This window comes from Platalea leucorodia (assembly GCF_965183815.1).
Source record: "Platalea leucorodia genome assembly, chromosome: 3".
NCBI classification, from domain to species: domain Eukaryota; kingdom Metazoa; phylum Chordata; class Aves; order Pelecaniformes; family Threskiornithidae; genus Platalea; species Platalea leucorodia.
The window spans coordinates 44,311,035-44,333,701 of NC_138825.1; the positions used below are offsets into that span (position 1 = coordinate 44,311,035).

Here is a 22,667-nt window from a genome sequence, read left to right on the forward strand (position 1 = left end):
TCTCCTAGCTCCTGTGTCCACACTGTGTTCCAATGACTGCAGGATGAGGGCTTTTCTCTGGCCTTGGGATACAGTCTGTGTTGGCTCTCGTTCTCTTAACTATTTAATTCTGCCCCCAAAAGAAGGGGCATGAAGGTGAAACACAGCAGAAAATTGCACAGCCTTTATAAACTAGCTTGATGTGAACCAATGACTACACATGGCATCTTTTAGATGTTCCTAGAACATCTAGATCAGCTGTACTTTTAGTATATTAGGTGCATGAGTATATTTTTACGAATGGAAACTAAATAAAATCTTATATCTTACTTGTTGGTTTGAATTATTATTAACTGTCGCCTTGCTCTTATTTCCCCTTCCAGAGGAAGCCTAAATGCATTGGTACATGTTAGTAAAATAACTAGAGTAACTGTAACAGGAGAGGTGGTCCACCAGTACACCTCGATCACACCAAAACACTTGGTAGGCAAAGTGGGATTTTAACACTAAACACACCAGAGCACAGCAACAACTCAAATGAAGCACAGTGAAAGCATAGTGGAGGATGCTGCAAAGGCTAAAGTAGGGGAAATGCTTAGCACGTTCCAAAAGGTCATTAAAAGAAACCTTCAAATCATAGGCACTATGTCAAAGCCAAATTCCCAGGAACACCAGAAAGGATAGCATAGAACCCTCTCACACAGGAAGTTAGTAGAAGCTCCATCACAAGGTCCGCAAATCCAAAGTTGGGGAAAGCCCTCCCTGCTCCAGGACATCCATCCATATAGCTGAACAGATGGTGTCAGAGATGATATGCTAGCATACTCTGCACTATCAGCAGATCTGCTCTAGTATCTACAGGAACTTCACCTCAGTTCCTTGATTTTATCATTCACAGGAGACGTGTCAAAGGGATGCATTCATCACACAGGACATTGCACATGTCTTGCTAGCATTCTGCATTTTGCTTGCATGGAAGAGCCTGGGGAGACCTCAGTCCTTACAAAGCAGGTGGCCTAATCCTATGCGAGTCTAGGGTTTCCTGTAAAACATGCAACCCCCTCCCAGCACTGAATGACTGCACGTCTGTTTTACAGTGCTTACTATTAACAAAAAAGAAACCCAGAGCATGTAAATATCCCTTCAAGAATAATTTGGATAGGCTGAACCCTGAGAAATGTCAAGATTACTGAGCCTTTTGTTACAAAGTGAGCGACATTAGTTCTTTCTTTCAGAGGAGACAACAGAGAAAGGTTATGTTCTCTCATTGGTCTAAAATGGAAGAAAACTCATGAAGCAGCAAGATGTATGGGAAATTCAGTATGGGTCACTGCATGCACTGTCCTCACCTCAGCCTTTTTTTCTTAAGGGAAAAACAGGAAGGAAAGGAAGGAAGATAAGAGTTTTCACAAGGTTTTTGGAGGGGCTAAAACAGTTCAAATATCGCACAGTTTATTAGGAGCAGGCAGATAATCTTTACTGGATCACCTGAGATAGCTGGAAAAGACAGAGAAGTTTTCAGGCACATAAGCCCATCTTTACATGTGAGAGAGAAGCATCAGTCTTAAGCATGAAAATTTAGGTAAGTCTTCAGACAACTCAGGACTTCGATGGACCACTGGTATAATGCTACAACAGCTCTATTCCCTGAAGGAAGCTCCTTCCTTTTTCATTACTGTTGATGACACCCATTTATGAAAGTTTTACAGCAGCAGGCATCTGTATGATCCAAATGTGTGACTTCTCAAAATACATGCAGTGCCACAGGGTTGACTGCTTGTGTATTTTTATCAGTTTAAAACAATCCTGCCTATTTTAAATGTATTTTCAATCAGAAACATTGATATTTTAGAAGTAGGAGCATAGGCAATGTTTAAAATCCCATTCGAAACTAAAAAGTGCTCAGGATCTGTAGGACAATTCTGGTCTAAATCTACTTTTCATTTTTGGAATTTCAAGAATCACTCAAATAAGAGAACCCTGCTCAGAAGAATAACGCAGAAATAAGAGAAGCAAGAATCCAATAAAAATCTTTAGTGAAAGCATGGGCATGGTTTCACCTTGCATTATAAAAACTGCAAGATATCTTTACCCATTCTTATCTTTGCAGTATAAGTGCAATCTACTCATTTTGTTAAGGTGAAGGAATTAGAAGGACAAAGGAACTGTCAGGAAAAAAAAAACCACACCAACAAACTGCTGTCTACTTCTAGTGTGTTCTTTTAATTCTGAATATTTTTTACTACATTCCTATCACTAAGCAGGCCAGAGTAGTCTGTGGTAAATTTACATGTGGTAAATTTCATAATAAAGGGAGAAACACAGTCTATAGGTGACAAAAGGTTTGGCATATTTTATTTATGCAGAAGTGGGAAACTTCGCTAGGCAAGTAGCATCAACTTTTGCAGAATCCAATCTTATATTTAAAAAATTAAACTTCCAAGGACAAGCAAGCAAAAACTTATGTTGTGCTACCTTTCTAAGCCTGCATTTAGGTACACACGTCCTCCCCTTATGATTTTGCCTATCTGAACTCTAGCCATTCATCCTAGTTCCACTAGTTAAGCTAGAGTATTTTAGAGGTCTCCCCACCAGGACTCTACACAAGCAGATCTCTTTTATGTCACGTACCTAAGCTGGTTGCAACAGCAGAGGGCTATATATCTGAGAGGAAAACTAAACCCAAATCATACCAGAGGAAAAAAAAACCCAACAATGTTTAGCAAGTCAGAGAGTTTATTCCTACTAATGGTGAGTAATGTTCACTATTAAGCGGAAGGGCTTACAGAAGTGTACTTCTGTAGGAATCTGCCCTGAACCACTTCCTATACTACACTTTACTTACTCATTTAGATGACAGAATAGAGTATATGCTTATTACATTTGAATATGACAGCAAAATGATGGGTCTGTAAGCATGTTTCATGACAGAGCTACAATTCAAACTAATCCTGACAAATCAGTGAAATGACTTGAAGAAAGCTGGATGCAGATCAGCAAGAAGTCTGAAGTGGGCCCCTCCAGTAATAAATAACTGCAAAAACACAGGATGGAGAACTACTGGCAGGGCAGTAGCACTGAAGAAGAGGATCTGGGATTTACAGTGGATCACAACCTAACTTGATCAAAAAATGTCATGCTGTTATAAAAGGCAAATATAATATTGGAATGTCTGAGCAAAAGAATGATGTATCAATATCTGAAGTATTTCTTCTAATCTCCTCAGTGCTGGCAAGGGATTAGCTGTAATACTGTCCCCTCTTTTGGGCACGAAATTCAAGAATATGGACCAGTTGGAGAGAATCTATGAAACAGCTGTGAAAAGAATAAAATTCTAGAAAACTTAATCTATGAAAAATATAGAACCATTGGGTGGGCTTAATAATGAGAATTCTGAAGAGACAGTAATACTCATCTCAACCATTTAAGAAGTCACAACAGATAATAAAACAGTTCTCTCTGTTCACTGAAGACAGAGCTTAAGATAGACAGTCATGAGCTTAAAACAACAACGAGGAAGATTTAGATTAATTTTTAATTCTAGAAGCAGTGAAGCAGTGGAAGAGATTGGCTGGGTAAATGTGGAATCCTTCTTCTTGGACATCATCAAGAACAAGTTGGATAAATGTGTCAAGAACAGCACGAGCATATTTGCTTCTGCCTGAAAGTAGGGGAATGGACTAAATGCTTTCCCAGACTCTCCCAGGCATACTTGCTATGATGTTCATGGAAGACATCTACACTGCAGCCTTGAAAAGGGAGAACAGGCGAGAAGACTCTTTTTCCTTCTAGATTCTGTAGCTGACAAGCCCTAAAACTTAGGTATATATGTTATCCAAAGACTACAAAATAAGAAGTCATTCAGCAGAAAACAACTCCCTTTTAGGAATCCAAGCACTTGGCATGCAACAGATGATAGCTGTAAATTTTGTTTCTGTCAGGGTGTTCTTTCTGTGGTGATCCCCATTTCCCTCTCCTACTTTCATATGACCCTCTAATTTCCCTTAGCAAAAAGAAAGATAATATTGGAGGAGATTTGTCAGGGACATTGGAGAAAAAAGTAGAAGGGTGAAGACAGAGAATAATAAAGAAACAAAGCTGAAGAAATGTAACAGGATAGAGGGAAAGAAGATTCAAGTCAATAGGCAGAAGAGTGTTCACAGAAAGGGAAACAAACCAAATTAAAATGAAAGTGGATTCAATGATCTGTTCTATGGGTAAATACATTTCCCGAGGTCTGTTTTATGATCCTGGAGAAAAGATCCTGACACTTGTGTTTTCTCCTTAACTTTGTGACAGTCTAAGTCATTTAAGACAGGAATTCTAAAAATGTTTTATTGTCCTAAATGCTGAGCATATTATGACGCATAATTCCTCATATGGGACTATAAGCCTTTTAACAACAACGGGAGCAGATGTTAGCCATAGCTGAGTACTTTTAAGTGTCCCACTTCTGTATTCAAGGATGATGAGAATAATAAACCCTCCATATCCCTCAGCACTATTGTAGGGGAAAATTCACAGTTGCTTTTGAGGTGCTGAAACACTACCCTGAAAAAAGCCCAATAGAGAAATAGTAGCAGGAAAGATTAGAAAGTTGACAAAATTATAAATATCTTGTAAATAAAGAACTGTAAAATTAATCAAAAAGAACCTACTATGAACAGATGCAAAACAACACGTAACAATTAGCAACATCTTCAGCATCTGTTCTCAGTCATCCAAAGTTGATTCTACATTTAAAAATCAAAGCTAGCTGTTTAGCATAAACCAGTCACCTACTACTGTAAATCTAGTTGCATGCTAGTTATCCTTCCCTCCCTAAACTCCTAGTGAATTATGAAATGTGCCAGCCACTTAGGTACGGAGAAAGAAGTTACTCAGGGAACTGTTAAGAATAGCAATGACTGTGAATAACCCCACAGTTGCAACCTGAGAAAGCATTTTCACATGCAGAAATTGTTTTAGCTTTCACCTCTAGGATGAAAAGTCACTGTCCCTAACTCTCACTAATAAGGTCAGTTTTGGGCACCTCCAAGGAAGCTGCCATTTCTGGTGGTTTAAGTGATGGGGACACCTGTCCCCCCGAGAGCTAAACTGAGAGTACAACTCACCTCATAGACATTACCAAACAGCCTGCATGTGTTAGCAACCTTGTCACTTATTCATCTGGCCTGGGTTCAAAACACTGACCTAAAAGTGAAAGGTTCCCCCCAGCCATGCATTCCCAACCAATAAATTAAAAGTCCATCTTCAGTACAAGGTTATCTTTCATCATGAGTTGAGGTGTAGGAGCTATTAGAATATTCCACTCGGAAGGCTTTGCAAGACTGAGACTTTTCATTAATATTGTCACCACCTTGCTAAGCGGTGACAAAGGTCAGGGTTTTGCAAGTCAGCTTTCTCTTGGATGTGAATGACTATTTTTGCAGTATAGTTTGTTCATTCACATCATATGCGTGAATCCTTGAAGAACAGCATCCAGGCAATACTCTTTGAGCACCCTTTGTCCAAATGGCAATGTCCAGCTGTCTTGCAGCAGCCCGGGATAATTCATTCCAGCTAGATGGAGTAATGGGGAGCAATCCCTTGCTGTTTGCAATGATCTTACCTCTTCACCTTCCCTCCTACTTCAATAACAATATGCATGACATCATTTACAGTTATAAACTACCTTTCTGATGACTCTACTCTCTTTGCCTTTTATGTAAAACAACAGATATGTTAATAACTTGTCATAACAGAATTAATACCTCTGAATTTTTTGGATTACATACCATTATCCAATGCATTAAAATGATCAAGGTACAAGATTAGCACTACAGAATGGTAAATAAATGGTATAATCTGTGAAGTAAACAAAGTTCTCAAATTACTAATAAATTTCCCAGTTACAATAGCCCCCATATTAAATTGCTTTCTCTAATGAGAGTGAAAGGACAGACAGTGGGTAAAGACTTAACAGTTGAGTCCCAGCTCTTCCACAGCTTTTTGTACAATTTCTTTCAAGTATTAAAACCTCCTTACACGTCTATCCAAAATCTTTACCGCACGGTAGAGGTGAAACGTAAATATGCCCCATGGACTGAGAGTTCTAAATGCAGAATTAGGAGGGCTCTGTTCATCTCTAAAATTGAGTGATTGTGCAGTATTTTACAGTCTCATGTATGTTTTGCAAATTTAAAATGCTCTAGCAAGTGAAAGAACTTTTATTTCACAAGCCTCAAAAAACAAGTATTGGTGAAAAAAGTATCTGTGAATCAAGCATATTCAGACCACAGTTCTTAAATGGGAGTAAAGCTTTAAAAACAAAACAAAAACAAACAAAAAAGGGACTAATGGAACAATACAAATGGAAAGGTTTGAATAATCTATTTTTGGTCAATGGCTTTTGTTTTCTTTTATTTTCAGATGTTGGTTTTGTATTTCCCTTGAAGGAAAAGTTTATGGACGTGTTGATCTCTTTCAATAGGCCATATTGTTTCTAGCATTTAATAATTTAACAATTAACAGATCATGGCAGAATTTTTTTTTTTTTACATGCAACACTGCCAAATTTTGCCCTTCAAAATGTCTCCTACTGAAATCTGCAGAAATAGAGAAGCATCGCCTACAAGGACCTGTGCCTCTTTGCTAGAGACACAGTACTCCCACACAGCATGACTGGGAGTGTACAGCATCCAGACTGAACCTCTGAGGACTGCCAACTATTTGCATGGCACAACAGTATTTTCCTCTAATAGGGCAACGTAACTTCAGAGCATACTAACCAAATATTCTCTGTTCCACTGCACTTTGCATAGCTTGAATTTACACTATAAAAACAAGTAATTCTGACATTGCAACCTGAAGTAGTATGGCTACAGCAACTAAGATCTTACACAGCATTCCTGATCACTTTACACCACAGAACTTTACAGCCCATACCTACAAATAAATCAGTTCATGCCCAGTTGTCAGAGCATTAAAATAGATTTGCCACTACACTGCACAAAGTTGAGTGCAGCAAAGAAATGTTGTACACATTTTTATAAAAGCTTTAATGGACTCTATCACCCATGCAATAAAGACTGCATCTTTATATTTATATAGAAATATATATTCATATCTCATAAAGTGCTGTCCAAAAGATACCTCTCCCCAACCAATCAGGTAGGACACGAGGGATCTAAGCAGAGAGCTTGCAGAGTGTGCGGTGTATAGGTTCTGTTAGATACTCCAATGTACTGATGCATGCACATAAACATCTCTTTCATGCACCCTCTCTCTCTTATTCTCTACAAGTTTTTAGATACAGATCTTGGGTGAACAAAATCAAGACAACTCCTGATACTTTTGAAGACACTCAATTAATGGAACAGGGAGCTATTTGCATTCTGGTGCTTTCTGGATCACTTTTGAGCAAAGTGATATTCGGGAGGTCTCACTGTAAGCATTAGTTAGACAAAGAGCTGTATTTAAGGTGCACTTTTTGGATCTAACTACCGAAAAACTAAGAAACACAAGGATAGAAAAAGGTATTTAGTATGTCATGGGACCAAAACATCAACCGAAAAGTTGAACTGTTACAGGGTCAAAAGAAATTCACTCATTTCTACATGGCTCAGAAGGAGTTAATTCTGGAGCGCTACCTTCCATGCTCAGCATTTCTACTTCACAAGAGTATCAACAAACTAAAAGACATCTTCAGAAAAGGATTCACAGTAAAAATGCCAATAGGTTTGGAGGGAACTGTTTCAGCAATGTTAAAAGGTTTGAGACCAGCCATTTTTCTGGTTTTTCTCTCCCTCTATATTCTTTTCCAACTGGCCACTTCTTCGCCATTACAGAACAAAAGCATAATCTCTGTTATATTTGCCTCTCCCTGTGGAGAGTTAAAAACGAAGTATAGGTAATCCAAAAAGGGTCCTGAATACTGTGGTGGATCTGCAAGGGACAAATCCACAGGTGTGCTTTAAAGGTGAAGTCTATGCCCTTTACACTGCCTGGGGCTTTCTCTCAAGTGTATTAAACAAAGAACACGCATTACCACTACCCTATCAGTGCCAAATGAACCTTCTTATGAAGAGATTGTACCTCCTATTCTCCTTTCCAGTCTCAGGTCCTTCTTCTACCAGCTGTGCCCTACAGTGCTCCTCCTGGTTTCCCAAGAGCTCCTGAACTATCACAGATAGTGCTGGCTAACTTTTTTGTTTCAGTAGATACATATTTAAATGACCAAATACTATTTAGGATGAGATGAAAGAAACATTCACACATTATAGAATGGAAGGAACTAAAGGTATGCCCTCTGGAAATAGAAGGATTAATTAAAGTAGGCTAATCCAGGATTTAGTTGACTGGATTTCCAAATGTCTTCCCCTTGCTTTCTCTGTTGATTTTCTTCACCGTGCTATCTTTATCCAGTAATTATACACTACATTGCCAGGTGAGTAAGTAAATCCATTATAAATTGGTCAATACAGTCAATCAGAGTGGGATAAAAGTATGTTCGTATCCAATTTATCAACATTCTTTAAAACATTTCCATAATCAGAAAAGCATGTCTTCTGACTGATAAAGCTAAAACAGATTTTGAAAGTTTTTTCAATTCCACACACACCAACACACATATCTTTAAGTCCCTGACACCAATAAAGGATGGGAAAAGCATGTCATTAATCAGACCCCAAAATATTTACACAGTAAATGTCGTCTTTGCACTCTGTTATGTAGTACATTTGAAGATCACCAAATCTAGTTTCACTTGTAATCTAAACTGAGGTTTCAGTTGAGATTCTTATAGAGAAAGGAAAACCTCATGCATTAATTCCCAATTATGCAACAAAAAGCTTCTATGGCATATATGCCAGGTTACTCAATGCAATATTTCTCAGGACACAAAGCCTATAATCTGTCCATGTTAATTTCTTTACTATTGTAACTGATGATTAAAAAAAAATTTCAATTTTGATTTCATGCTTCTTTTAAGAATCTCTTTTGTAAAGAATTTGGTAACTTCTGCTGTTAAAGATACTACTTAAACATATTGGGTTGTTTTTTTTAAGGTCTAATTTTTTTTTCTAATGAGGCATTAGCTATAGAGTAACATTTTCTAAAACATTTAAAATATCCTGTAAGCCAGCAGACTTTCTGAAAAATTCTAGAGTTCCTAAATAAATTTTAGTGAGGCTCAGGTTCCTAAATTACTGAGCTTTTCTTAAAAACAGAATAAAAAGTAAAATATTACTCGGGATCTTTGGATGGCTTGATTAGATATGAATATGAAATTTAACTAAGTAACCTGTTCCCAAGCACTGAGCTAAGAACAGATGGGTAAATAACAAACAACCATGACTGTAACTGCTGGAAGCATAAACACCTGTGTTTTAGACAGTACAGTGTTTGTGATAAGCAAACTTTGTCAATTAAACACACAGTTCTTTGTTTATAGCATATCTATTCTTAACAGGAGCCATGCTGGGACCTGTGCTCGGTCATGGAAATAAATGAAAGCCATAGACAAAAGGAAAGCAAGCAAACTTCAGCCTCATGTATGGCGTTTTGTTTGTATCTTAATATTAATGCCAGATGGATAAGTGCATTGTACATAATATGTACATGTACAGATATAGCTGCTCGTGGGGCTGCACTGCAAACTACATTACTGAAATGACTTGGGATTAAGAAATGGTAAGAACAGGGAGGGTTGCTTCAAATTTCTTCAATGATCTGCTATATAGCAAAAGATCATTGTACCAGCAAATGAAGGGGACTGGAAGTCTATGGATAGGAGTAGAGTCAAAGGTGGTCAGCTGCTCTGCCAAAGAAAATGCGTGGTGGAACTACACTCCAGAGTACAGCTGGAGATGAACCTGGACTACAGAGGTTTTCCATAGCCTAAAGAAACTCCTCTAGGTGAAATAATACCCCAGAACTACACAATCATTTATGTATTTTTTTTATTTGTATTTAGTGCAGCTGGGTACCAGTTTTCTTCATATTAAAGAGTGCAATGTCTTAAGTCTTGCAGCAGTGAAAAGCTACACTGGTGCCAAGATTAAACATAAAACGGAGTTAAAAAAAAAAAAATCACTTAATGCTAGATGGTTAAGCCTTTCTGTGAGTGCCAAAATAGCAAGCTGATTTTCAGAGGTGCAAAATAGACAGAAGTTCCTCCTGACGTCAGTGGAAATGCCTGGGTGTTCAACACCTATAAAAAATATGAGCGTTTCCTTAGACGCTTAAGGAATAATCACAGATGCTAATTTTAGACTAGGGGAGTCACTTTCCGCAGACTCCTGCTATGGTAGTGGAGGTGAGCAAGGCTTTTCTAAGGGTCAGTTCAGAGTAGAAGGCATCTGCTCTAAATTAGGTTCTGCTAGTTATCAAAGTAATGGATGGCTGGACTGATTTTGCTTACAGGTTTTTGAAGAGAAATAAGAACAAGCATCAGATTTCAAGTTGAAGGTGTTCTGACAGTTAAGAGCAGTTGGGAGGAAGCATTTGATGTAAATCTAAAATCTTACTCATACCAAGTACAGTAAACACTTAGCACTTCCATCTGTAAAGCCAGCACATAGATACTACAACCACTATTTTGGAGTTGAAGACATGGACAAAGTGATACGTCCTTGTAACTCAAAAGCAGGGAAAACTGGGATCAGACATAGGAGCAGCAGTGCCCATTTTTGCACTTAGGACATAAATTCAGGACTAATTTTCTCACCTGTGTGCACACATGGAAATTTAAGGTCCTAACCATTAGCCAGACAACTGTCAGCTTCTGCTTCCCTCTGGACAGGCCTTCTAAAGAATGAAGTGTATTTCTACAAGCTACCATTTCAAGTGGGACACTTTCCTAAAAGGAGAACATTGCATTTCAAAGTCTTCTACCTCTATCCCTGCAGATGCTCTGTTCCTGCAGAGCAGTAACACCTGCCCTGTAATCCCTTCACACCAGTAGTTTGAGGATTACTGGGACCATGCTATCTTGATCTGTATTGAAGAGTTATTTGTACTGCCAGCAAGAAGAGCTACTATAGAATATGTACGGAAACAGTTACAGAGGGTGATCATAACATTGTGTTTGCTGGTTAAATGTTGTGGAAAGAGGTAACTTCTATCTTTAAATACATGCCCAATTTTATCAGGTAGAAAAAGAGCATTGTATAGCACCTGTATAGTTACAATAGCTTTATGCATCAAGTCTCTCAACATGAGGCATATTTAAAACCAACAAATCCAGTGATATTATAAGAACAAATGTCACACACCCTTATCACAGCATTTCATGAAATTATGTTCTTCAAACATTGAAGACTTGAAAATCACCCCAGACTACTAGGAATGAAATTTAATTGAGGAGGAAATGGAGTGCTTGATGTGAATACATTCTCCGTCTGGTATGAGCTGAGAGTAAAGAATGCATAGCCATAAGACATATTCACTCAGAGTCAGCAACTTTTCACTGCTCACAGTAGAGGAATACCACATCAGTCGCACATTGTTCATCCCGACAATTAGGGCTCAGAAGAAATTATGCTTGGCAGTAAAGCCATCTGAAACAACTCAACTTTGCCAGCTGTGTAAGTACGTTTATATTTGTTTGCTTGCAAGGGTATAAAATAACATGCAGGAGGGACGTCTTTTGACTTGGGACACAGCTAAGCAGCACCAATCCCCATCTAATTCTATTTCACTGACATGCTTCCTCCTGCATCACATCCACCTGCATTCCAGATACAAATCCAAAGCATTCTTCTGTAAGCAGGCTCTGCAGTACAACTTTTAAAATACTACCAATATCTAGGTAGCATTCACCATTCACAACTAAAGAAAATCCTAATGCTCAGTCTCACTGAAATGAACTCAGTAAAGCTGTACAGTGCAATACAGAAATTACTACCTAAACTAAACATCATTAAATGGGTCAGAATTCATGAAACAGTGATTAAATTTATGTTAGGTATTTGGTATCCGATTTTTCCATCATAATGATGAAACCCTTTTGTCTTACTTGTGGATGGAAGAGCTTTGGTGGAAGATTTTGAACTGCGTTACCCCATTGGCAAAAAAAAGTAAAAATTCAGCTTGCAGAGCTGTCTTAGTTAGATTTGGAAATTGGTGATGTAATCATGATATTTTCTTACCGGGATTCATTAGTTTACGGAATATACCTGAGCCCTGCTTTTGCTTGCACAGGGCTACAAATTGTATGAGTGTGGATTCCCTATTTATTGCAGTCTCAGGGCTGAAGACCCTCAGTGCTCTACCAAGCAAACACCTCCCTGCCTCTCTCTTCAGCTCTCCAGTGACCCAAACACAGATCCACAGCAAGATGCAGACCTCCCACCCCCAAGAGATTATAGCAAAGTCCACTACTTAACACATAGCTTTTCTCTAGCTCTTAAGCACCTTGGTTGCAACGTATGGAAACCCACTTAGATCCATACCTTCTTGCAATCCTTATTGTCTTACTGATTGGATCTGTGTATCTGCAGACATTTTACTACATGAGTTTCAGGGGAGGCTGTGGTGTGTATCTGTGAGTGCAGGTAGGAGGTAGCCTTTGCTTCCCATTATAAACGGGTTCTTATAATTTCTTTTCATAACCATACAGTTCTGTTGCTGGCAGATATTTGGGGGTGAATGGCAATTAGCAGCTGAATTGGGACTGTGGGAATTATCCATTTGACAACACTAACAAAAGCATACAGAGCCTGGAATGGGTCAACATTGAGAGCGCCATTTGATTTTAAATAGAAAATATAATATTGAGTAATAATTTCTCGCACTTAGTATTGACAAATAAAACCTTCCCATTCAAAAAAACTACCTCCATAAACATTTCTAGTTAAGTAAATTTCATAATAGCTTTCTTTGAATTTCCCTTCATACTCCAGCACCACAGTATTCAGGGCCCTCTTTAGCCACACGTTAGTGACAGCTTCCAAGAACAGAACATGAAGCACACTGACAAAATACGATCATTCCACTATCCTTTCAGCATGCTCCTCTCAAGCACCATTCCATGCAAGTGACATCATCAAGAGGAATTTAACATGTTACTATTTTAACAAGCACTAATCTCTAAGAGGCCAATCGTACAGAACAAGCCATAAACGCATCCCATATTTCTATACAGAGTCCCTCTGCCCTCATGGCAACTCTTCATAGGACTAGAGAAACTGCAACTCCATGTCCTGTTGCATCAGTGTCTGATACTTAGGACAGTTACAGTATATGCTGAAAAATCAAGCTATGCTGTGGCAGAAAAAAAATGAAGTCCAGCTATTGACTACCAAGTTCTGAGTCAGACCCTATATGGGACCACCTACTACTGAGAAGGTCACTTAAAGAGCACCCAGGATTTAAAAGGAAATGAGAGGTGTTTGATGTGTGTGTTCTTGATACTAGAGGTTTTGACATCCACTGTTTGAAAAGAAAATTCTTGATGCACCTGGAGGAGAAGCATTTGGCCTTGGAGTGCTGAAACTTCATAAGGCACACTCTGCATCTATAGTAGCATATATCATTTGGCAAGACTTTGTTCTTCTATAGAAGACAGTCACAGTACTCACTGAATACTAGAAAAAAATAAGTCTAAAAAGGTGAAATTGTTTGCTTTTATAACTATTGGTAGTAATAGAAAATTCTGAATTTCAAACCTACAGAATTCCCAAGACACCTACACCATCCTAATTCTGTGCATAAAAGGTGAGGGAGGCAAAGAATTACAGTGTAGGACTCAGTACAACACATGATTTTTCCACTACCATTCTGCTTTCGACTCTGGAGGATTTTTCTCCTAACAAATTAAATCCCCTCCTGAAATTAGTCCTAAAGCTACTCAACCCAGGACCCCCATCTTTATAAGAAATAACCAACTGTTAACAGGTAAGTACTAGGAATAAGTAATGAGAAGGCTGATACTCTCTTAACTTTTGCCTCCCTCACACCTCCTACGTTCACTGCTGGTTCTCATCCAGACCCTATTCATGTTGCTCACTTGCAGAGGGGAATCTCTGTGCCTTCTCAACAATCCCACTGGTATTCCACGTGGGTAAAAAGTGTCACCTCATTAAAAACACTCAAGAGAGGTATGGTTTCTCTGTGTGCTATGGCAACTTAACCCCAAGGATGATTATTCAAGGAAAGAATTTTGCATGGTAAAAAAAAAAAAAACAAAAAAACCCAACAAAAAAAAACCAACTAAAACCAAACAAAAAACCCACCAAACACCATCACCCCCCAAACACCAACTTTGATTATTTCCAGATAATCTCAGTATAAGAGCGAGACCTAGGCTGGAATGCCCTGTACACCCTGTAGATATTGCTATGTTCTTCATGACAATGATTTCAATCTGGAGCCTGTAAATCCATGAGGAGTGGTCCTACAGTACTGAAATTTTCTGGTGGCATCCAGCCTCTCCTGCCAATGTTTTTCTGCCTTACATTTCTTTTTCATTCATTCAGGCTTGGTTATGTCTCTCCTCTTCCTGGTTGAAGAATGAAGTTGTTTCCTTCCACTACTTCATCTGTCTTCTCACACACCAGTAGACTTCTTCCAGGAAGAGGTTTCTGATAAGAAATCAATTTAGATTCCATTCATAGAAGACCACGCAATCTTCAGAGTGAATCCAGGACGCTAACTGTAACTCTATTTATAGACACTGAACTCAGACTGAACACAAGGTCAATTTCTCTTTCAGGCTGCAATGAACCTCTCAAATCTGCTGAACTTAATGAAGTTGCAGCAACACTAGAAAAAGAAGGATGTTGTCCGTAATTCATAGTCCTGGTAGCTTCTTCGAAATAATTTGCCATACATATGACTCCCAAATGCATTTTTTTTATTTGCAAGGACAACAGGAGTTGTATTATGAGCCAAAGGAGGCAATGCAGATAAATCCTTATAGGTCACACTGAAAATGTAATCTGATATGTACTGCTGAAGACTGGAAAGACACAGCTCCTTTCCTAAAGAACCTTTTCCAAAGTCCTCACTCATGCACAGCGTTCAGTATCATCAGGAAGATTTGCATTCACAAAGAGTGCAATATCAAGGTAAATAAATATTCTGAGTCTTCTTGTTTATTCTATAACAGTGTAAAAAACTGTCAAAATGGTCAGAAATTGCATTGATGCCTACATTAAAACCCTTCTGCATTAACAAAGCAGGGGTATCAGGGCCATACAGCAAGCTAGAATAAGATCATTCATCTATGATAATATCAGCAAGGCAAGGGGTATGTTTCCAGTTCTTTCCTTACATGGGTTAATGCAACAGTGTCAGAGACATGTCTGAATGTCTGGAGAAGACACATACAAAGCATGTGGAGCCAGTTTAGTGCTTTACAATACAACTGTCCTGAAGAAGGGATCACACCTGTTTCACAGCCTTCAGATCTTTACCCTGAAGGCTCAAGACTTCCTTGAAAAACTAACAAACCACATTTCATGCCAAAGTTTAAAACAGCACACTCCTACAATAAAGTATTTATAGCAAAAGTTACAAATAAGAAAGAGCACCGTTTAACACACAGCTCACTAAACAGTGGTGGCAGTTCGAACATGTTGCAAACAATACAATATGTTTGCATTTTGAGTAGCATTGTTGTGCTTCATTTCCTAAGCTAAGGGACACTGCATTTTCCTATGTTCCTTTTAGTTATATTGAGATACAGGCTAGTAAAAATGAAAAGGGTTGCGGAGTTCATTGAACTTTTTCTGGAAACTTAAGAAATAAGTTCATCATGGAGAGAAATCAGGTTTTAAGTCTTCCACTATAAGCTAGTATGATTTTTGCTTTCACTCCAGTCCAGCAGGGTAGGGACTGAAAGACAGCTTATCACTAGTCTGACATACCATAGAACCAACCACTTCTATCAGTTGTTACAAATACCACTGCTGTCCTCTTTTTACCAGTGGGAAAACTGAGGTCTGAGGTGAGCTGACCTTGCCTAAGGTTAGAGAGCAGAGTGAAGAAGAGAATCCCACCCCCTCTGGCCAGACTTTTTGATTTCCAATACTTTTCTATTTCTGTGTAGTACTGAAGAAGCAAGGGGCCACTTTCATAGATCTTTCAACTGCTGTTGAAGTGCACGTGGCCAGTGGAAGTGTACTGCGTCAAGCAGATTTCAGAAGTTTCCAATCTCATGGTTCCCATCTACATGTTCAAAAGACACCAAGGCTGTAGTTATCTAATTAGTTCCTACTGAAGACAGCATGTCCATCCAAAATACAGGGTTTTTTTGTTATTTAGTCTTTCTTTAAAGTTGCTGCCTGAAATTTCCAACCATCTGATACTGTTTAAGTTTGCACCAATAGTGTCTAATGCAGCAAATGGCCAAATTGTTGTATTTTCTTGATTTCTTGATTTGACCCAGGCTAAATGTTACGCCAACTAAAGCGTTTAAATTGTTGTTCACAGAGACACAGAGCTAAGCTACCACTCAGCTTCCTTTCCTATAGAGTACTTCATACTTATTCTGACATGTGCAGCCACCAAGGAGCCTGGATTACAGCAGACCATAATACTCTATGAACCATGGTTATAATTAGGCGTCACATCCATTGTAATCCTATGGACGTCATCATGTGTTACCAGCATCTGTTGACAGATCTCATACCAGGCATATCACTGAAATGGCAAGTCTGGAGAGAGCAGCCCACAATAGAAACAATGGCATTTATTTTTGGTTTGTTCCAAGACTGTCTAATAGAAAATATATGCTGCCAACTGCCAGGGCTCCACCGCGATCACTTTTCAATATTATATTACCAGTTAGAACAAAGATCTGTGCCCATGTATCTGCAATCTTCTCATAATAAATAAGGAAATAAAGCAAGCACTTTCTGCAACTGTCTTAGCACCAATTACAAAAAGAGAGAAACCTTGAAATTTTATGAAGTTTATCAGGCCCTTTATCATGAGAGTACTTATTTTTCATGTAATAATAAGTTAAGACTCCTTTCCAAGACAAGGAATGAGGATCTCGTCTCCTAAATTTTATTTAAATGTGGTATCACTTTAATATTAAAACTAAGCCTTGGGAACTGGCAACATAAAGTAGCAAAGGCACCATCTCTCTACTCTATGGAAGTAAAGTCAAGTCTGTTTTAATGTATCAATGTGGAAACCTGACTTTCTGCTGAAGTGCTGTCTGTTTGGAGGAATGGAAACAAAAACTTTCCTATGGGGTCTTATACTAACTACTCCCTGCTCTTCTGTAAAAGTCAAGAGACTTACTGCAAACATAAGAAAGCCTACAGAATCCAAATTCTCTTTATTTTTTATCATTTACCTGCATTGTAGGAAAACTGCATTAGAGTGCTGACTACCTAGTAACCTGTTCATTATTTCTTTATTTTGAAAATAGCATTCTCTGAAATGCGGGACAATTGAATCTGAATCAGGTGTAACCACGACCTGTTACAGCTGAGCAGTTTCAAATCACTAAAGCACTTAAGCACTAAGATAATTTCCATTCTTTTTATAAAACATAAAAGAATAGTTCACCATCTAAAGAGTGTCAAATTAAAACGAAATGTCAGTGTTGGTGAGTACAACTTAATAATTGGTTAGGAGTTGCAGCAGCTGGTAGATCAAGAAAAGTGAACTTCAGCTTGGCCCAGAACTTCTCCCACTGTACTCGTACAGCAGGATCTGAACAGCTGTGAGTGTAGGAAAATGAATAAAACCAGCTAAAACTCACAGAAGGAAGAAGGCTACAAGTGAAAACTGAGAGGAAAATATTGGCTCTACTGATTTTAATGGAAAAGCAAACCATTGGCCCCAATGATTCTAACAGCTCTTACTTTTATAGCTATACTTTTAAAGCACAGCTTTTATAGAAGCTGTGACTGTAACAGTGGGGCAGACTGTCATCAGATATAAGTTGGCAACTTCTACTTAAGTTTTTGAAGTGAGCTGCTCACCTATAGCAGAAAGCATACTCAACTTTATTGTCTAGAGTGCCGTTTCTCTTTCTCTCTCCCCCCCTTTTTTTTTTCATTCTTGTAACCAGCAGATAACCTTTTAATCCCAGATCTGTCAGCCATGACTTCAACATCACCTTTTGCATTAGGAAGTAACAAATCCTTTACAATATTTCATCTCTCTCTTTTCCATATACTGCTTAAAACTCAGTGTTCTGAAATTAGATATTGCAAACATTACTAAAGTACCAAACCATTGACAAAGACTGCTGATGAGATTATAAACTCTGCCTATGTTCAGAAAAAGAGCATGAGCAGTATTTGCTGGCTTAATAGTTTTCTTACACCTAAAAGGCAAGGAGCATTTCCTCTGCAATAGTATATTCCAAGGAGTTTACAAACCCATTTTTTCCCAGACAGTGAATTAGCATGTGGGAACCTAATCATGAGATACAGTTTTCCAAATCTAGCCTGGATATATTTCTAGGCAATATTTTCCTTGTCAGATCATTCAGTCAGAATTAAGAGTAAATTCTAATAAGAGTTGACTCGCAAGATCACAATTTCAAAAGTGATTTCTCGGTCTGCTCTCAGAAATATTGCAAACTCTTTTGCACACCAATTTTGAACCATCTCATTCATCTCCCTCTTTGTAATTTACTGTTTTTGAAAAGCAATCAGGCACACACGTCAATTCACAGTCTGCTTTCTGAAAGGAAGACCCGGGAAGTGAAGCTAAAAATTACTGAAATACTAATATATAAATCTAGAAGTACTGACAGAATATTCCCAGTGCAATAAAAAAGAAACTCCTGACTCTCATGAATTAGTTTCATCTTACATAGGTTGCACTTAAGAATCCAAAAGGTGAATGCTTTATCCTCAAAATACGGCATAGCTAATATATATTATATGCATGCTTTATATGATGTAAGATATATTCTCTTACAAAATTAGAACCCCTTACTGCACAGTCCTGGCAATTGCAGATGCAGTGTGGCAGTAAGAGAGGACATCATTCCACAGAGAAGCACATACACAGACAGACATTACTTTATTTCCAGACCTTCCTTTGCTGTTTCTCCCATGCTGGGTCCAGGAGCAGGTCCCTGTCCCATTCTTCTTCTTGGGTCATGTACTCATCTTCTTCGTAGTTGTAGGTGTACTGCATGTTTGTTTCTATCTGGTTCATGCTATTCATGCTACCCGGGGATCAGCTTCAGCTGATGTGGCTTCTAATACGTTTAAATATATATATATATATATAAAAATAGTTTAAGCTTAGTTTACTTGCTGATGGGTTGTAGGTTGCAGTGTCTTTTTTTCTTTTTGCAAGGTGACAGGGAGTGAATATTGATGAGTCTTGCTGAGAGCAGAGGCTGAAACTGCCAGGTAGGTGCTGACCTATGGTGGCCTTCCTTCCCTCTCTCTCCTGCCCTCCTTCCCTTTCTCTTCTCTCTCTCTCTCTCTCTCTCTCTCTCTCTCTTCTGCTGCTGCTGCTGCTGCTGCTGCTGCTGCTGCTGCAGGTCCCTGCGGCTGACCCTCCGGAGAAGCCCAGCGCGGCTCATCGCCGCGGCTTATTATCCCCGCCGGGCTGTCACGTGGGGGGGCGGCGGGGCGCCCTCGGGCGGGCCGGGGCCAGGGCCGGGGCCGGGGCCGGGGCCGGGGCCCCCGCGGGCGGGGCCGAGCCGGGCAGGAGCCCCGCGCCCGCCGCTGCGCCCTTTCTGCCCGGGGCAGCGAGACTGCCTGCAAGAGGGGAAGGCTGACCGGGGGAACTCATCTCCCGTAAGCGCTCCCACCCAAAATTACTGCCTGCTCGCCTGTTTGCCGGTCGGTCTTTCCAATTTGATAAAATACCTGTCGTCGTCTTTTTTTTTTTTTCCTACTTCTCAAGACCCATCTATGATTTGCTAATGTAGTTTGCCATTGTTTATCATTAGCCTGAAGTCTGTGCAGACCCTTGAGTCACTTCACACTTCCCTTTTCAGATTAGGGATCACAAGAGCCCAGACAAGGACACCCGAGAGATGAAACAATTTCCAGCAGAGATGAGGTCTGGAGTTAAACCAGAAAGTATGGAAGCACAACTTAGAAAAGCAATATATGTCTTTTTCGTCCAGGAAACACGCTCAGTTCATCCCAAAAGCAGGCACAAAAAAGCACGTACAAAGGTCTGTGATACCAAGAACTTCATAAATATGTGACAGAACTATTTACCCGTGCTTTCCACAGGGTAAAAGCTGAAAAGATAGCACTGAAATCAAGCATCTTGGCAAGCACGTCCCGTATCTCCCCTACCGTATCATTTCAGTTGCCCTGGTGACAATGTTTCTTCTGGGAATTGGCAAGTTTACTATGTTCTTGGTGTAGCCTGTCATTAATGCCCGCACCTATCATCAGCCAAGGTCATCCTCTCTAGCGGTGTCCGCACTGGATACAATTCGAACCTTACTTAGAAAAAGAAAATGCTCACCAAAGCTAAGCTTTTGGAAGCCATAGAAGACAGAGTCAGACATAAGGGAGAACTATGTTCAGTAAAGGCAACCATAGGTCTCTAAGCCAATGTGAACGAATAACCAGAATAATTAACAGCTAGACAGCATATGTCCTCCACTTCGTATTGCTAACCAAAGCTCTGCTTTCTGCCAAGTCACCTTCTACCCCATAAGTCTATGCAATTTAGAAGAACACACATACATGCACAGCTAATACCTACCCATCAGCTCAAAAAAAACCCCTTCGTAAATGCAACACTAAGGTTGCAAACTGGAATTGCAACGGAAGAGGACTGCAACGTGTTTCACGCAAAGTAAGCTGAACTTCCAAAGACTGATGTACATACTCTAAGCTAAACAGTCTAAAAATCAAATTCCAAATCTAAGCAGCCAGGTCAGAAAACCACGTGCTTTTCACCTGCTCAATGCAAATATTCTCAAGTTTGCTACATTTCGATCTATATAATAAAGCAAATGTTGATGCATGCTATACCTAGGCTTTTTTGTTCAAGTGCAGATGAGCATTCTCTTAGGACATTCTCAGACAATATCAAACAGCAATTACAAAACAAAATATTTAATGTATGTACACATTATACCTATGCTGGTGTAATTTGTGTCATTTATTTTCATAGCTGGGTAGTCATCTGTGGATCGTGATACATGTCCAATTTCAATCACCTAAATGACTATTTAAGCCTTTGAAGTCAATAGAACCATTTCTTCTTATTCACTATACACAGCACAGAAGTTTATACAGGAAAAGGAGGAAGAAGTCAGGAAAGTCCCAGAAGTATGCGTCTAAAGCTGTAATGCTCTGAACCAGAGCTGCCTCCTGTGCAAAGAGCTCTCCTGCACTGACAAGACCTGTGACCTTTTATGCACTACCTCATCAGAGGTGAGCCATTGCAACCAGCTTCGTGCCTTTCCCCGGCACTGCCTTGTCTGGGGATCTACGGGGATGAAGGCAGACGGTACCACACCGCTCCCCACTGCACAGTGTAGCTGAGCCTTACAGGCGCTGATGGCTTCATACAGGGAGGTACTAGTTAAAAGCCACATTTTATTTGTTGATCCTCATCCTATAACACAGGCCAGAGTGGCTGTGTCGTGAAATAAAAACTGAGGCATTACAATGACAAAGCACATCTGATCACACTACGGATTAGGACTGGAGTCAGATCCTTGCCTAGATTTCTGGAAATCAAAGAAAAATCTGCCCAGATTTTCTAGAATTCTGAAAGAAGGTTATTAAGGTTTTTCATAAAATAACCGGATTTGCTCAAAACATAGCTAGCCACTGCTGCAAAGGTATTGTTCATTTTTTCATGTTTACTTGGTACATAGGTAAACTTAGTACTTTCATAACAAAACAAATAAAACAAAAATGTCATTATTGTTCTAAGGAATCAATAGCTAGAACCTTAGTATCTCTCAGCTAGTCTGAGAGATCAAAAAAACTTAAGTTAATTCCAAATAGGAATAAACACACATTTTTCTATAAGGGGCAAGTATTTCAAAATCCACTTTGGATAGGTTATATTAGTTCAGTTTGGATAAAAAAAATATTTCAGAATGAAAAGTCTAACTTTTTAATTCCAAAAATGTCAGAAGAGGGGGCTTCAACTTCATCAGTGTGCATTTTCAGAGAGTTGGGTTTTTTACCCGTGAAACAGGAAGCTAAATGGAATATCCCCATTTTAAAAAAAACTGGCTATCTTGATGGAATCTGACCTGTTTTAGGTTCTCTAAATAACTGCTTACTGCCCCTTAATCAGACAGCATGAGTAGGCAGGGGAGATATTTATAGACGGAGCTTTAGGAGGAGTATCTGGTATTTTGTTTACTACTTTAATTTAATTTTATAAACGAAGTGTGTGGATGGTAACGAGAAGCATATGAATGGAGGTCCATAGTGGAAAGAGAGCCAAAATGGAACTCTGATGCCAAACTTGAAGTGGGAAGGGAGCTGCCTCTTCCAGCTCACCTAAAGAAAAGGAAAGCTGTGCCCAGCAGAGTAGTATGAATAAAGCAGTGTGCTTCAGTTAGCTTATTCCCACATCAGAGGTAGGTTAGGTCTATCCCCACTAAAGCTGGCCGAGTCGCACAGCTATAAACTATGTGTGCTTAAGGAGAAAGAAAATCAAATCAAACCAGAAATAAGCAAGCTGAGCAGGAAAGGAAGGACAGAAGTCCCAAGCAGAGAGAGGAAGAAACACAGTGAACCATACAGATACGGAATTTTAAGCCAACATGGCAAAATACCCAA

At 39.3% G+C, this 22,667-nt stretch overlaps 1 protein-coding gene across 10 annotated transcripts in view; it reads right to left on the reverse strand.

Annotated features, from left to right (window-relative positions):
- The window catches only part of ACTN2 (actinin alpha 2), a 70,158-nt gene extending 50,714 nt beyond the window's left edge, over positions 1 to 19,444 (reverse strand). For all 10 annotated transcript variants that reach the window (XM_082305686.1, XM_082305687.1, XM_082305681.1 and 7 more), the window contains exon 1: positions 18,970 to 19,444. In XM_082305686.1, coding sequence (XP_082161812.1) covers positions 18,970 to 19,104 — 135 coding nt within the window. In that variant the 5' untranslated portion in view covers positions 19,105 to 19,444. The remainder of the gene's footprint in view (positions 1 to 18,969) is intronic.
- Between the last annotated feature and the right edge of the window lie 3,223 nt (positions 19,445 to 22,667).